Source organism: Anabrus simplex, chromosome 12 (assembly GCF_040414725.1).
Source record: "Anabrus simplex isolate iqAnaSimp1 chromosome 12, ASM4041472v1, whole genome shotgun sequence".
Taxonomy (NCBI): domain Eukaryota; kingdom Metazoa; phylum Arthropoda; class Insecta; order Orthoptera; family Tettigoniidae; genus Anabrus; species Anabrus simplex.
In genome coordinates, this window is record NC_090276.1 from 52,402,574 (window position 1) to 52,420,231 (window position 17,658).

General features: G+C 40.2%; 1 protein-coding gene across 4 annotated transcripts in view; it reads right to left on the reverse strand.

Annotated features, from left to right (window-relative positions):
- nsl1 (non-specific lethal 1) overlaps positions 1-17,658 on the reverse strand; it is a 337,743-nt gene that overhangs the window by 298,033 nt on the left and 22,052 nt on the right. For 2 of the 4 annotated variants that reach the window (XM_067156329.2, XM_067156325.2), the window contains exons 1-2: positions 2,876-3,172; positions 642-2,573 (exon numbers count right to left, since the gene is read on the reverse strand). In XM_067156329.2, coding sequence (XP_067012430.2) covers positions 642-2,131 — 1,490 coding nt within the window. In that variant the 5' untranslated portion in view covers positions 2,132-2,573; positions 2,876-3,172. Of the gene's footprint in view, positions 1-641; positions 2,574-2,875; positions 3,173-17,658 lie in introns of those variants that run through there. The other 2 variants (XM_067156327.2, XM_067156326.2) reach the window with 1 other exon arrangement.

The window sequence follows — 17,658 nt, forward strand, 5'->3', positions numbered from 1 at the left end:
AATTCTTATTATCTTTGTGCATTTGTCTAGCGCGGACAGTTCAAAAAGCAAAATGGAGGTGAACAACATTAAGGATGTTATCGCTTTTTTTGACGACGAAAATCACCATGTAATAAGGAAATTACAAGACCTAAATCTCGTGCCGAAGCAACCGGAAAATAGCATGATCCCTGGACCAATAGATATATTACTTTATTAAAGGAACAGCACTATTAGACAATTGACAGTTGAAGTGACACGACACCAAAGCATTACCGTGAGCAAAGACATGACACACGAAAGTGTTGTGTTACACACAAACAAAACACGGAAGTCCTGCGACGCAGAAAAAATTGTATAGAGCTGAAAGGCAGTAAAGTATGTATTCTGTAAAATTAAATATTTCCATTATTTCTTAATCTACCTAGGATTTTAGACTTTATTTGAGTAAATCAATGATTACCTTTCATATGTGACAAATATTACAGTGATATTTCGTGGATCAGTAGCGTTCACGTAACCACAAGATGAACAATTAGATGGAAAATAGATCCAAAACAATTATGGGTTACTCAGTAATAAAAATTAAAATATCACCACCAAGCACAATTAAGACTACACTGGCATGCACAAATTTAGAAGAAATGTCAAGGTCTACTTACATTGACAGAGGTAGCTGATGAGGATTATTGTACGACTGCATTTCGTCGCAGCTTTCTCCACCAGAACTGCTTGCTGTTGCATCAGAATCCATAGCATTCTCTACCATTTTCAGTTGTGTGTAGAGCTGACCTGACACCTGTTCCAATTCCTCCTTTGTTTCGTAGTTGAACTTGGGTACTGCCCTAGGGCCATTGCTAGATGATGACGTGGTCACATGATCACTTGACCCAGCTCCGAAGTACTTATTGGGGACTTGATGTCTCGAAGAAAGAGCAGCTTGCTGCTGAGACAACATCTCCAGTCTTCGAAACAAACTTGCCATAGCATACGATGAGATTCCTCGAACTTTCTTCTCTTTACGGTTACTAGTGCCACTAGCATCGAAGGCCGCTGATGCTAATAAACCACTCTGATTGTTGAACTCCGAACTAGCACTTTGCTTCATCATTCTGTGAGCTTGTTCTAACACACCCGTCACTTCCTCAGCCACATGCTGGCCCATCGTCCTAGCCATCAACTTCTTTGCTCTACGAATAAGAAAAGCACTCTTCCGCTCCAATTCAAACTGTTTCTTTGCCGCTTCTTTAGTACGTACTTTATGCGATAACCCTTTATTTTCTACCACTAAACTATTGTCGCCTAAATTAACATCTACACACATATCCATCATATCCACTTCATTCAAAAATTCTCTTTCAAAAGTCGAGAGACCAGCTAAATCTGCACCATCTGGCATCGGAAACATACTTTCAGGACCCACATTTTCTGTGGGATCCAAGTTGCCCAGTCCAACAGCATCTCCAGGCAACTGAACATCGGATTCCGTTGTTCCGGACTCCATGTTATCCATTGCTTGAAAGAGGTCATCTACATTTTGCCCTAAATCCCCACCGTTACCCAAACCACCGACAGAAATTGCAGCACCTAGATTCTTAAAAAGCTGATCCATATCATTCATACCCTTCTTCAAAAATTTTCCAGCTTCCAAGGTTGAACCAGATGAGTTTGATTTCTGTAATCCCATGTTATCTTCCTGGTCCCCCATAGATGGGTCACAATTATTCATCATAAAGCTACCTTCCTGTGAATATGGTGTTGCTGAGATTACTCCAATTTGCTCTGTAGTGTGCAATACTTCGCAAGTTTTAAACACTTCAGGTGTAGCAACAGGCACTGTTAAACTGCCAAATCCATTGGAATCTTGGTTCGAAGTAACATTCTTCTTGAAATTTTTGTTTACTCCATTAAGGGTATCACTATTATTTAATTTAGTTTCTATATGTCCATCTTTACACAGAAGATGGCCATCAGATATGAAATGGGAAACCGATATACTTTTTAAGCCATTCAGCGTAACACCGAGTGGCGAAGCCGGCGTGGAATGTGTAGAGGGAGGTAACTTAAAGTTCTGAGATTGACCAGCTTCTGTCAAAGCTGGTGCCATGACAACCACATCTGGACGCCTCAAAGAGGCAAATCTCATTCCCATTCATCCATGGGTTTCATATCCACTGGTCAACTGTAAGAATAACCACAAGGATTTCGAACTATAGAAATCGAGACACAAAGAAGACTGAAACTGAGCTAATATTGGGTAACGAGGCTCACAGTATGATCATCATGTAAACACATCACACGTTCTATTTTCGCACGTGACATCAATACACAGCATGATACACATAACGATGCACGAAATCTCGCACTTCGCAGAAAATGTTGCAGGTTCCTTGGCCTGCCACAAGTAGATATGTTATTCAATACTCGGAAAGAGTAAATAACTTCACACCTAATAACTCGCGAAATACTATCAATAACCAACAACTTCCAAGAGCGTCAATGATTTTTCCTCAGTCGCCAGCAGGTTCCATTCTTGAGCACATCATATCCGCCGACAAAGCATTGCTTAGGTTGCACGAATTATTCCACGAATACTGTAAACAAAAACAATTCGAATATATATTTAAAAAAACATTTAACATAATGACATATTGTCGGTACATAATTACTTCATGTTAATGACACCTCACGGGTGTGACTAAACTTTTCAACCAGTTACACTACGATATAAGCGTACCCCCCCAAACAGCACACCCACGTGACAAAGCCCGAGCTTATGAAACGAAGCAGCGAGGCCGCGGATGGGTGACTAAAATTAAATCGCTCGTTACTGGAAAAATAACACGATAAAACAAGTGTACATGCCAGACATAAACAAATAACAGATTTAGCTTACCCCGTAACGCATTTGTTTCACTCTAAGCTACCAAACATCCTTACTCGATCCATACCGTTGAAAAATTTTCCCCAACAATGGCGGAATGCGACGTAAATGCGTACAGCAAGCGCTAGAAACGATCAACCACAAGGAACAACCGGCCAAGGCCTGAAGCACTACTCGTACGTGTGAGACACTACCAACAAAAATCAGGGTGTAACAAACAAGAAATTAAAGGTACTGGAATTTTCAAATGGAATATCCTTATTGTTATATATCAAAAATGAACCGCAGTTCACAACACACATTGCACGAACTCCATTATTCTCTACGTAAAGAAAGTAGTAGTTGATTTGCCCAGAGTGTGCGCTCCGTGACATCAATACCAGCCGACCACTAGACCTCAATTTCTATTGGTTGAGCCAGACATTCTTCCGCTTTAACATGCCCCCCTACACAGTCACACAATCATTATCAAAGACATTTCTGAATATCAGAATGAAGTCCTTCTAAGGCCCATGCACACAAGATCGTCCTCAATACAGATTCTTCAGATTGCAGTATGTACGGAGTAAAACAAAAGCGTTAGAATATGGAGAAAAAGGGTGGGCGCCCAATAGGGAGGCAGTTCGCAACATATAAGAGCCTGCTGATTCCTTCGGAATCTTTTGTTTGGCGCGTTGTGTTACGCCGGCGCGCCTGGAACAGATGACAAGACATCGTAGGATTGGTTGGCTCATACGCAAACGATAAATTGCAGTGAAATGCGTCGCTTAATACAGACGTACGGAGTATTTCGTCACCTGGCAAAGTGTTCAATTAAATAGATATTGGGTGTCAAGTCAAGCAATAATTATACTCGTGGTCTCGTTTTATTTAAGTTTTCCCAACCATGAAATAACTAGGTAGAATTGCATTATTTACAAATGCCACAATTGTATCCCTAGTAGTGCTGTTCACATGCTGATACATGTCGAAAAAATGAAAAGTTATAACTTGAATTCATGGAAAGTTTAAAAGATTATGGCTTACGAAGAATTTTGCGTTCACATAGCTTCTGTTTTTGGCCTGTTCCGAAGCACGGATTAGCTAAGGTAGAGCCAATTTTCTACTTTTACCCCTTTTCACAGAAAGGAAGGTTATAACAGTATGACCGTTAATATTTTCCTCTTTTCTTGGTTAGAACGTTGTTGCTGGATAAATATGAAATACGTGAATTCTAACCATACTTCGTCTTTGTACCAAAGTGATTTAAATTGCTACGTCGAGCAAAAGGACTTTGCATGTAATAATATACATAAAAGAATATTGAACAGCAGTAAATCTAATCGGATTTCAGCCAAAATGGTATGTTTTCAGGTATACCTACTCAAAATACAGTATTTCACGACAGTAATTTCAAAGTTACGCAGATTGTTTCACAAGCGAACAACATGTCATCTTACTTGTCCCTCCTCAATAAAGGGCAAAGAGAATGTGTGATAAAGGGAGGGCTAGCATAGATGTTACATTCCTTCAACTGAAATGTCAAACACCACGACCTTGATTTTTTTTTTAAAAAATAGCTAAGCATAGTCTGAAATGAAAAAGGATACATTCCATATTTAGTGTACGTGTTGATACTCTGTTGGTGACCAATTGTTCTTTGTGTCATTCCATAAATAAGCCGATAAATGAAAGTGATTTACCACTGCAGGAACCTGATCAATTACACCACAAAATGAGTAAATCCAATGAACTTTCACTTCAAGTTTTCCTTCATCATTGCGAACACACAAGTGCCAACCATACCTAACATAGAACTCTCATGTAAGCTGTCACTGAGGAAAAAAAAAAAAAGAAACAATGTTTGCAGTTTAAAGAATATATTAGAAATCATGTTTTGAGATTATCACACAATCTTTATAAAAAATAAATTGCTTTCTCCTCAATCTTATTAAGTATAACATATCTGTCAGTACGTTGCATGTATGGTTTAGGAGTTATCACCACTTTAGTGAAAGCTTGGGAATGGTTTAAATATCGCATGGGGAGAAAGGAGCAAGTTATCGCTATAAATTAATATTTGCTCACGTGCAAAGTCGCGGTGGGTCACTAGTTTGTAGATAGATAAATAATAGGAAAGAACAGAACATATATTATAATGAGGTGTGGTTTCCGGAGAGGTCTACGCAGGTATTGTATTTGACTCCCATGGGCGACCTGCCGCTTACAAAAGAGGAGCAATACATGCGCTGAAATCTAATGTTTAAGGGGGCACAAACACCCAGTTCCGAGCTGGCGGAAACAGCCAATGAAAGTCAAAATCTTCAACCCAGACGAGAATCGAATCTAGGGACTCAAGACTATAGACCAGCATGCTAACGAGTTAAACCATGGAGCTGCACCATAACATAACACTTTTAAGTTACATAAAATAAGAAATTTGTTTAGCCGCTTACTAATTTTATAGTCATTTCTATGTATATCTCCTGGTAGAACACACACTCGCGTTGGGTCAAATCTCATAACAACAGATGCTAAGGAAATTACTGTCAGCAATGACTCTTATAGCACTGTGACAAATAACAGTAGATGAAATTACACAGTTCTGACGATAATTTATATTAACATACCGTAGGCCCTATATCAAAGAAAACCGATTTTAAAAAATTTACTTGGGTCTCTGTGACCCAGGGTAATTAAGGGTTAATGAAACTCCTCCATGGCCTGAGACACAGTTATGCTATTTCACAACCATACAGGGGATGACGGCTGTCTACCTCCTGTTTGAGTTTCTCAGTTTCAACTGCTTGGTATTCAGTCCAATAAATTGATCATTTGTGTAAATATTGAAGAGAATTGGTGCAAAGACACTACCCTATGGGAGACTATTTTTCTGGTTCCTGCAGCAACTTTCTTTACCTTGAAGCGTCATTGTGAATCTTCTCCTCATTAACAAGCGTTGAATCATTCTTGTAATAAGTATGAAGTCTTCCGTCATTTTAAACAGCTTGTGCATGAGAAGTCGGTGGTTGGTTGTACCGTAAGCAGCACTCAGATTGACAAAAACAGTGCCATTTACAAGACCCTTCTGAAATCCATCCTCAATATACTGACTAAGGTTCGGCACTTGATCTGTTTGAAGCCTGCCTTTTGATTAATTAGCTTACTGTCTACAAGAGAAGTCATTTAAGTATAAAATGTTCAAATAGTTTTAAAGAAGGTGACTCACAAAAAACAAAGGCCTGAAGTTCTTGGGGTCGTGTGGTGTCTTGCCTGGTTTTAATAGTACCACTTTTGTCTCAAGTTCTGAGGGATTATCTCAGAACGAATATGCCAATTGAAGAAATTACTCATAGTTTATAATTCCAAGGTTTTTGCACCTAAATTCTTGACTTGCTCATTCCTAACATCATCTAAACCCACGGACTTCCCAATGTTGAGCTTTTACATACATACATACATACATACATACATACATACATACATACAGTCTGCAAGCCACTGTGAATTTACTAAACGTCGCCACAATCCTCTATTTGCAACTAGTGCTGTGGCCTCATTTAGTTCTATACCTCTTATCTTGAAATCGTTAGAAACTGAGTCTAACCATCCTCGTCTTGGTCTCCCTCTACTCCTCTTACCCTCCATGACAGAGTCCATTATTCTCCTAGGTAACCTATCCTCCATTCGTCTCACATGACCCCCACCACTGAAGCCGGTTTATGCGTACAGCTTCATCCATCTTGTTCATTTCCAACTTGGTCTTTATCTCCTCATTCCGAGTACCCTCCTGCCATTGTTCCCACCTGATTGTACCAGCAATCATTCTCGCTACTTTCATGTCTGTTACTTCTAACTTATAAGATATCCTGAGTCAACCCAGCTTTCGCTCCCGTAAAGCAAAGTTGGTCTGAAAACAGACCGATGTAAAGATAGTTTCGACCGGGAGCTGACTTCCTTCTTACAGGACACTGTTGTTTGCAACTGCGAGCTCACTGCATTAGCTTTACAGCACCTTGATTCAATCTCACTTACTATATTACCATCCTGGGAGAACACACAACCTAAATACTTAAAATTTTCTATCTGTTCCAGCTTTGTATCACCAATCTGACATTCAATTCTGTTGAATTTCTTACCTACTGACATCAATTTAGTCTTCGAAAGGCTAGTTTTCATACCATACTCATTGCACCTATTTTCAAGTTCCAAGATATTAGACTGCAGGCTTTCAGCAAAATCTGCCATTAAGACCAAGTCATCAGCATAGACCAGACTGCTTACTATATTTCCATCTAACTGAATCCCTCCCTGCCACTTTATACCTTTCAGCAGATGATCCATGTAAACTACAAACAGCAAAGATGAAAGATTACAGCCTTGTCTAACCCCTGTAAGCACCCTGAACCAAGAACTCATTCTACCATCAATTCTCACTGCAGCCCAATTGACAACATAAATGCCTTCGATTGATTTCAGTAATCTACACTTAATTCCATAGTCCCCCAGTATGGCGAACATCTTTTCCCTGGGTACCCTGTCATATGCTTTCTCTAGACCTACGAAACATAAACACAACTGTCTATTCCTCTCGTAACATTTTTGAATTGCCTGGCGCAAACTAAAAATTGATCCTGACAGCCCCTCTGTGGTCTGAAACCACACTGGTTTTCATCCAACTTCCTCTCAACCACTGATTGCACCCTCCCTTCCAAGATGCCAGTGAATACTTTGACTGGTATACTAATCAACGAGATACCTTGATAATTGTTGCAATCCTTCCTGTTCCCTTGCTTGTAGATAGGTGCAATTACTGCTTTTGTCCAATCTGAAGGTACCTTACCAACACTCCATGCTAATCTTACTACTCTATGAAGCCATTTCATTCCTGCCTTCCCACTATACTTCACCATTTCAGGTCTAATTTCATCTCTTCCTGCTGCTTTATGACAATGAAGTTTATTTACCATCCTTTCCACTTCAAGCATAATTTCATTAACATCATTTTCTTCCTCCCCATGAACTTGGTTGTTTACAACACCACCATGAATATTTCCTTTTACGTTGAGAAGATTTTCAAAGTATTCCCTCCACCTGTCCAGTGATTCCCTGGGATCTGTTATGAGTTCACCTGAATTACTCAAAACACTGTTCATTTCCTTTTTCCCTCCCTTCCTAAGATTCTTTATTACTGTCCAGAAAGGTTTCCCTGCTGCTTGACCTAGCCTTTCCAGATTATTACCAAAATCTTCCCATGACTTCTTTTTGGATTCAACAACTATTTGTTTCGCTCTGTTTCTTTCATTTACGTACAATTCCGTCTGGATCGGCCCTTGTTTGGACATATATACGCGTGGTTAAAAGCCTTCTTTTTATGTTTACAAGCTGCTCTCACTTCATCATTCCTCCAAGATGTTCGCTTTTTCCTGTCTTTACACACACCCGTTCCTAGGCAGTCCCTTCCTGTTTCTACCACAGAATCCCTGTATGCCACCCATTCTTTTTCTGTATCCTGAAACTGCTTACTATCCACCTTTCAGAACTTCTCACTAATCATATCCATGTACTTCTGTCTAATTTCCTCATCCTGGAGATTTTCTACCCTTATCCATTTGCAGAGAGATTTCACTTTCTCTATCCTAGGCCTCGAGATACTTAGTTCACTACAGATCAGACAGTGGTGTGTATCATCAAAAAATTCCTGGAAAAATCGTACATTTCTAACAGATTTCCTGAATGGAAGATAGGAAACTTAAAACGGTCCACCTTTTCAATACAAAATTGTTATTGTTTATTACAACATATATTTACATTTGGAACTAGTTTCGACGCTGTTTGGCGTCATCTTCAGCCAAAATGTGGGAAATAGGCTAGCATGTAGACATTTATATTACACAAGGCGTTATATTAAACAATACACATCTTGCAAGGAGATAAAAACAGGGACAAATATAGAAACAAATGAATCGTTGAGAAAGCAAAAGTTATACATATTAAAAATAACATTAACCACACATCTTGTAGTGCGAAAATATTCGCCTTGAATGATTCCTGAATACAAAACGCACGCGCACACATTCCTGAAGAGCCAGCAGGCAGGAAAAAGTAAAGTGAAACCTTAAGAGTTCTTCTGAGAAGAGTTCATCATTTTTTCTGTGTTCCGACTAACTAATGAAGTTTCCCTTGAGTTCTTGATAAATACACACAACAGGAAATTCTCCTTCACTCTCAACAATAGCTATAAAGACCAACGGTAAATTTCATTTTAAATATTGTGCAGAGACGTGAAGGCATGATCTTGAACATGATATAACTTCTTCATTTAACCCAATTTTTTTACACAAGGTGTTACATTCAACAATACACATCTTACGAGGAGATAAAAACAGGGACGAATATAGAAACAAACGAATCGTTGAGAAAGCAAAAGTTATACATATTAAAAATAACCTTAACCACACATCTTGCAGTGCGAAAATATTTGCCTTGAATGATTCCGGAATACAAAACGCATGCGTACACACTTCTGAAGAGCCAGCAGGCAGGAAAAAGTAAGGTGAAACCTTAAGAGTTCTTCTGAGAAGAGTTCATCATTTTCTTGCAGGAACTCAAGGGAGACTTTATTAGTTAGTCCGAACATAAAGAAAATGATGAACTCTTCTCAGAAGAACTCTTAAGGTTTCACCTTACTTTTTCCTGCCTGCTGGCTCTTCAGAAGTGTGTACGCGTGCGTTTTGTATTCAGGAATCATTCAAGGCAAATATTTTCGCACTGCAAGATGTGTGGTTAAGGTTATTTTTAATATGTATAACTTTTGCTTTCTCAACGATTCATTTGTTTCTATATTTGTCCCTGTTTTTATCTCCTTGTAAGATGTGTATTGTTTAATATAACGCCTTGTGTAATATAAATGTCTACATGCTAGCCTATTTCCCACATTTTGGCTGAAGATGACGCCAAACAGCGTCGAAACTAGTTCCAAATGTAAATATATGTTGTAATAAACTATAACAATTTTGTATTGAAAAGGTGGACCGTTTTAAGTTTCCTATCTTCCATTCTCAGTTCAATACGGACAAAAATGAAATTCTTAGATTTAAATAAAATAGATTTCCTGAATTCAAAGTCTATTAAGATATAGTCTATTATGGATCTGGTACCCCTAGCCTCCCATGTGTACCAGTGAATAGCTTTATGCTTGAAGAATATATTCGTAACTGCTAAACCTATAATAGCACAGAACTCCAGCAAATGCTTCCCATTCCTATTAGCTTCCATATCTTCCCCACATTTACCAATCATCCTTTCGTATCCTTCAGTTCTATTTCCAACTCTCGCATTGAAATCGCCCATTAGCACTATCCTATCCTTGTTGTTGACCCTGACCACGATGTCACGCAATGTTTCATAAAACTTGTGAACTTCATCCTCATCTGCACCCTCACATGGTGAATACACTGAGACAATTCTCGTCCTAATTCCTCCAACTGCCAAATCTACCCACATCATTTGCTCATTTAGGTGCCTAACAGAAATGATATTGTGTGCAATGGTATTCCTGGTAAACACCCCTACCCCATACTCTGCCCTTCTCCTTGTAACACCCGTCAAGTACACTTTATATAACTTATCTCCTCCTCGTTATCTCCCCTTACCCGAATATCACTTACTCCCTGCGCATCCAGATGCATCTTCTTTGCTGACTCAGCCAGTTCTACTTTCTTTCTTTCTTCCATAAGCCCCATTAATACTGATAGCTCCCCATTGAATTCCATTTCGTTCGCCAAGTTGTTTCCAAGGAGTCCCTTGCCTGTCAAATGGGAGTGGGACTCTGTTACTCCCATAGGTCCGAGGCTTGCTTATAATGCTCTGAGCTCAGTAAATTCATGAAGCAGGATGCTACCCTACTTACACATAATCCAAATGAGGATCTCTCCTCTAATGGGTTAGGGACTATGGGTGGAATGTATAGTCCTAGACGTCTGAGCACAAGGAGGGCTATGACTAAGAATACGTCCGAGATGTCCACTCCAATTCCATAGCAACTGGTATCCCATCTCTCAGAACCACTTTTAGGCCATTCAGACATTGACCATGGATCACGAACTAGAACGTGACTACAATAACCCACACCATGAACCTATTTAAAAAAATTATGTAGCATTAAAATTAAATATAATGACCCTGTAGTCTAATTTGTAAACATTATATGCTTTCAGACAGCTACATACACAGCAAAAATATGTATAATTATATAAAAATACTGTCCCCCGCAGGCCGAGGTTCTGTCTTAGACCAGAGAGAGCGGTGCACTCTGTGAGTACGTGGAGCAGGTTGAAGTCTGTACCATAAGAACACACTGGAAGAGGGGTGTGTGTGTGTGTGTGTGTGTGTGTGTGTGTGTGTGTGTGTGTCTCTCTCTCTCTCTCTCTCTCTCTCTCTCTCTCTCTTCACTTTATGAGGTAAGAGTGCATACACTGTCCATGACCTATCCTAAGCCTAGAGGAATGAACTTTGCTCACGTCCGCAGGATTTACCTCCATATTGCCCTGCACGTGTTCCCCGGGTGGTGCTAAGCGAGCAACAACACATCGGCGGCCAAACTATCAACTGTCGATCTCCTGGCCAAATGGACTCAGAGAGAACTTCTGCAAATGGTCCTTCTCAGGACCAACCTGCAAAGATACTAGGACCTTCTTTTCGAATATGCCAAATAAACATCGAAGGCATATCCAGATCGAAGAGTGAACATCTTTCTAGAATCCTTCTTGAAAACAACATTGATTTAGTGACCATTCAAGAAACTCATACTGCGACTGAGGAACAGCTAAGATCGAGAGGAAAGATCCCTGGTTATATCGCTATTGGGGCAACCTATCACCAGATGTATGGGGCAGCAACCTACGCTCGTTCGAATCTACGAGATGTTTGGCTCATTTCAGCAATGGTGACTGACGATGTTCACGTGGTAACTGTTGACACATCAGGCATCAAAGTGGTAAATGTGTATAAACCACCATCTGTGGCTTAGTCAAATGAAGTGCTCCTCATCCAGAATCATCCAGCAATATATGTCGGAGATTTCAATAATCACCATCCGAACTGGAAATATGATACAGATGAATGTGGCTCTCAACTAGTCACCTGGGCTGAAGCTAATAATCTACACTTGGTTTTCGATGTGAAAGATAGAGGAACCTTTAAGTCAGCCCGCTGGAAGAGAGAATACAATCCTGATCTTTGCTTCGTCACTGAAGATGTAAATGATATTGTCCTGCCTACTACAAGGAAAGTAACAGAAAACTTTCCCCACAGTCAACACAGACCTGTCATGATAACTACAGGAATACAAATACCTTTGGTTAAAAGCACACCTCGACCACGCTAGAATTTAAATAAAGCCAACTGGGATTGCTTTTCAGAAGATCTTGACAAATGTGTCAGATTTATACCACCTATTCAGTCTAACTACGAACGTTTTGCTGGACTTATTATCTCAATTGCCAAGAAATATATTCCAAGAGGGTTGCAGAAAGAGTATATCCCTGGATGGAATGAAACTTGTGAGAGACTGTATGAGGAGTATTTACATGGTGGAGATCCTGAAATAGCAAGTGCTCTGTTACAGAGTTTAGATGAATCTCGCCAGCAGAAGTGGAACAATACGGTTGAAACTATGGACTTCAAACAGTCCAGCAGAAAAGCCTGGAGTCTTCTCAGGAAACTTACCGGAAATAGAACCTGCCACAAGAGAAATGGTTGCATCACCCCCGACCTAGTAGCTGAACATATTGTTAAAATGTCACAAGCACCCTCTGATAAGAAACATACCATCCAAGTAAAGAAGTTGCTCAAACAACAGAAAAGCAACTTGCAGGAGAACTCTATATACTCGGAACCATTTTCACATCTGGAAGTAGATACTGCTATTAAAAGTCTCAAACCTGGTAAAGCTGCTGGCTTTGATGGGATATTTCCTGAGTTTCTGATACATAGTGGTCCAAACACAAGGCTCTGGTTGGCTAAATTCTACTCTAATATCTTATCGTCTGGACATCTGCCATATGAATTCCGGGTAAGCTATATCATTGCAATTCTGAAACCGGGTAAACCGGAAGACCAAGTCGATAGCTACCGACCAATAGCATTGCTGAGTGTTTGCTATAAACTCCTCGAGAGACTTGTGTACAATTAGTTTGGCAATTAATGAAGTGATCCCAGTAGAGCAAGCTGGAATCAGGCAGAACCGAAGCTGTGTTGACCAGGTGCTAGCACTCACAATGAGGCTGGTTTTCAAAGGGGTACTAAAACATCTGCAGTCTTTGTAGATCTAAAGGCTGCAAATGATACTGTGTGGAGGCAAGGGCTGATGATGAAGCTGTAACAAGTTATCCCTTGCAAAACTGTAACCACACTGATCAACAATATGCTAACCGAAAGGCTCTTCCGTGTCATCATGTATGATGACATTAGTCGTCATAGGAAACTAAAAAATGGCCTTCCCCAGGGATCAATATTGGCACCTCTTCTATTCAATCTCTACATATCGGATATTCCTGAGACAAAATCAGTAAAATTCTCTTATGCAGACGACCTAGCCATTGCCATTCAACATCCAGATCTCAGCCATGCCAAGGCCATCCTGACGTCTGACCTGAATACACTTAGCTCTTACTTCCGAAACTGGAGACACAACCCAGCATGAATAAGATAGAATCTGCTTGCTTCCATCTCCACAACAAGTTGGCTAATACAAAACTCCAAGTGTGCTTCAATGGCTCAGTGCTAAAGCACAATCCCAATCCAAAGTACCTCGGGGTAACGCTTGACCGAACCCTATCTTATAGAAAGCACCTTGAAAACCTCGAATCTATTTAAATTGTGTGGAACTTCATTGGGTGCTTCAGCGGACACATTACGACGTACTGCGCTTGGCCTCGTGCATTCTGCAGCTGAATACTACTCTTCAGTATGGCTTAACAGTTGCCACATGAAGAAAGTCGATGTACAACTTAACACCACCATGCGTATCATCTCTGGTACTCTGAAGCCTACTGCAACACACTGGCTGCTAGTCCTGTCCCACATTGCTCCACCAAGCCTGTGACGTTCAAGAGCCCTTGTTCAAGAATATGATAAGATAATGTCTAATCCAACTCTACCTATCCACAGAGATATTGCAGATCTCTGGAGACAAAGGCTGAAATCACGTAAGCCACCAATGAAAACAGCTAAGAATCTAATGAATGCTGGTTTCAATTTAAAAGAGCAATGGTTTCGTACAGCTCTGCAGTGGCCAAGCACCTTTAATCCAAATCACGCCCCAGCTGGTTTCAGTTTGCCAAGAAGAACGTGGGCATCACTAAACAGGTTTCGCACTAATTGTGCAAGATCTGCATTCTCCCTTCACCAGTGGGGCTTCAGGGACTCTCCAGCATGTGATTGTGGTGCTTTAGTCCAGACCATGCATCATATAATGGACGAATGCCCTCTGCGTGCTTATGGTGGAGACCGAAAAGACTTTGCTGATGTCTTAGTATCCCTAGTGCAGTGGATAAACAATTTAGATATCCATGTATAATTGTTCCCTACTTACCATGTATTCTTTGCAGGGTTTTCTTTTGTATAATATTGTATATATTTGTCCATTTTGTAAATTCCATACGCTTAATAATAACAATAATTATCCTAAGCCTACACAAAACTACGGCCTATCACCATGAAGGCGGGAAAGGGGACCGCCACATGGTAGTTGTCTCAGCTTATTGGGAATTCAAAATAGCTAGCCACTCCAAATTCTCACAATGCCAAGATGGTTCGACGTACCCACATTTTCTCCGATCTTAGAACCAACTGTGAAGACATCCCTCACAGCCAGATATTCGTGAATGAAGTTCTGGAAATACCTCTGATGAAATCTGTTGTGCAATGCATTATCAAATTTCTCGCAAATAGAGGGCACCAAACCTTCCGAAATTCTGAGACGGCTCCGTGCACAGTTTGGGGAAGAAACACTTTAGCCGACTGGAGTGTATGAATGGGCTAGATATTTTGTGGCAGGAAGAGAAGCTGTGAAAAATGAACCTCACGAAAGGAGACTGCGGACAAGCATCACTGCAGACAACATTGTAGCCATTCGTGACATTATTGGTGAAGATCAGTGAATACATTTTTTGCAAATTGTCTCAGCCATAGAAATAAGTTACAGAAGTGTTCAAATCATCATTCGAGATGAACTCCCATTTCAGAAAACTGCCTGCCAGGTGGTTTCCTAGTCTACTCAACCAGGAACAAAAAATTTTCAGCCAGGAAGTTTGTCAGAGACTCCTGCATTGCTACGAGGAGGAAGGAGAGAATTCCTTGCGTCGTACTGTGACTTGTGATGAAACTTGGGTGTATCATTACACCCTAAAGTCCAAGCAAGCAAGCATGAAGTGGCGGCGAAGAGACGAACAGGTCTGGTCAAGGCCTAAACATGCCCATCTGCTGGAAAGATGCTTGCAACCTTTATCTGGGACTCTGCGGACGTTTTGCTGGTGGATTTACTTCGGGAACAAAGGACAATTAACGCAGCCTATTAATGTCACCTTTTGGATGAAGCAAAAGCTCCGTATCACAACAAGCGACACCAGCAACTGATCCGAAACGTCATTCTTCTCCATGACAATGCAAGACCGCATACTGCTGCTTTAACACGCGAGAAACTGGAGGAAATTCACTGGACACCTCTGGAACACCCTCCGTACAGTCTGGATTTATCGCCCTGTAACTACCATTTGTTTAGACCACTCAAACAAGAACTAGGTGACAGCGGTTCGATGATGATGATGCAAGTGTAGAAGAGTTTGTGTGCAACTGGCTCTGCACACGTCCCTTTTCTTTCTATCAGGACGGCATCAAAAACTTACTAATCCGATGGAGAAAATGTGTATCGAAGGCAGGACACTGTGTAGAAAAGTGATCTCTATATGTGTATATTTTATTTTGGTTGATGCAATAAATTATAAAAAATAATTCCCCTTTCTGCTTGATCTGCCCTCATATACAAAATAAAGAGTTTTGTCTGTACATTGCTCAGAATGTAAAAAGAATGGCATTTCTGTATCAGTGGTGTCCACAGAAACAAGGAAATGCATTTTTTAAATTCCGCAATCTCTGTCTGTCTGTACGTATAAATGTGCATCATGAGAAAACGAATGAAAAGAATTCAATGAAAATCGGTATGGTCAATTGGGGAATAAGTCGCTGCAATCTACGCCATATGTAATTTTATTCATGCTGACTGAAATGGTAGTTTAGGCGAAGGCCTAAACTTTAATTCTCAAATATTTATGTTGTTAGTGGTCCTATCGATAAATACTACATAACCAAAGTTACCTAGTATTATTTTTCCGATCAATTATGTCTTATACATTTTTACCGTACCGGCTATGATAACAGAGATATTCATGAATTCAAATTTTTGTTGGTAAGTCCATATAAGCGCCGAGCCACGAGAAAATGGGTAAACAGAATTTAATGAAAATTGGCATGTAAAATCTGGGAATAAGGAACTACAGTCTACGTTATAAATAATTTTATTCACCCTGGTTGAAATGGTAGTTTAGGGGTAGGTGACTAAAATTTAATTTTCAATTGCCTATGTTAAGGTTCCTATCGAAAAGTACTACATTACAAAAGTTATAAAGAATACAATTTCCGATCATTCATGTTTTATTCAGCTTTACTGTACCAACTATAACAATGTTGGTGGTGATTGTGATAATTATTAGAGGAAGTACAACTAGGCAACCATCCTCCATACAACACTAATCAGAAAGAAAAAATTGAAGAGGTCCGACACTTCGAAGAATGAAGGCATCGACCAAAGAAAGACAAGGGCCACGAAGGGCGTGAAAATGAAAGACTCCTAGGCCTCCATACGTAATACTGTCGGGGTCAGAAAACAATGAGGGTTGACCAAGCAAGGTCTGACAGGATAGATGAAAGTGAGGAGCACGGCACAAGCAAGTCAAATTAATGCCAGGAGTCAGCTAAGGGCCCCGTGTTTGCTAACCCACCCTCTCCAGAGCCTCCGGGGCCACATTCAGTCGCCTCTTTCAACAGGCAGGTGGTACCATGGGTCGTCTCCACCCACAGGGGGATGACTATAATAAGAGAATTCTTGAATTTAGATTAATTTAGACTTTTTTGCTTAGTCCATATAAACGCCGAGCATTGCTTACAGGAAAAATATTGTTTGATCATGTTAACTAGCAATGGATTTTGTCACGATTGTATTAAGGTGTAAAAAATGCATGGTTATCAGTACACATCGACGACAGAAATTGTGAAGATGATTATAAAAACGAGAAAAAATCGTGAAGGAGCAATAAGACAAGAGGAGTCATGAAAGAAAGGACGACTCACTTTCCATTAGATGGTCTAATTTCACACAGTTGGGAAAAAACTAAATGTGGAGGCCTACTATATAGAAAGCTCATAAAATTGATCAACAATAACATTACATTGAGCATGGTTTGTTGTGATGTGCACTGTGTCTTCTGCTGCCACTCATTTCCGATGGATGGGATTACTGCTGCGTACCGAGTATAACAGCCTGTCTGAATATTGGCCGGAAGTAGCTGGGCAGTTAGATCTCTCCCTTCTTTATCATGCCATTCGTCTGATTCATAAATTTTCTGGTACTACTGGTATGTATCACACTGGTTCATCATAGCATTCCAGCTACTCAATCTCTACTCTGAGGCGCTGATTGGAATGAGCAGTGTGTGCACTTAACAGAATAATGGCAGAGGAGTGTTCATGGCTGTCTG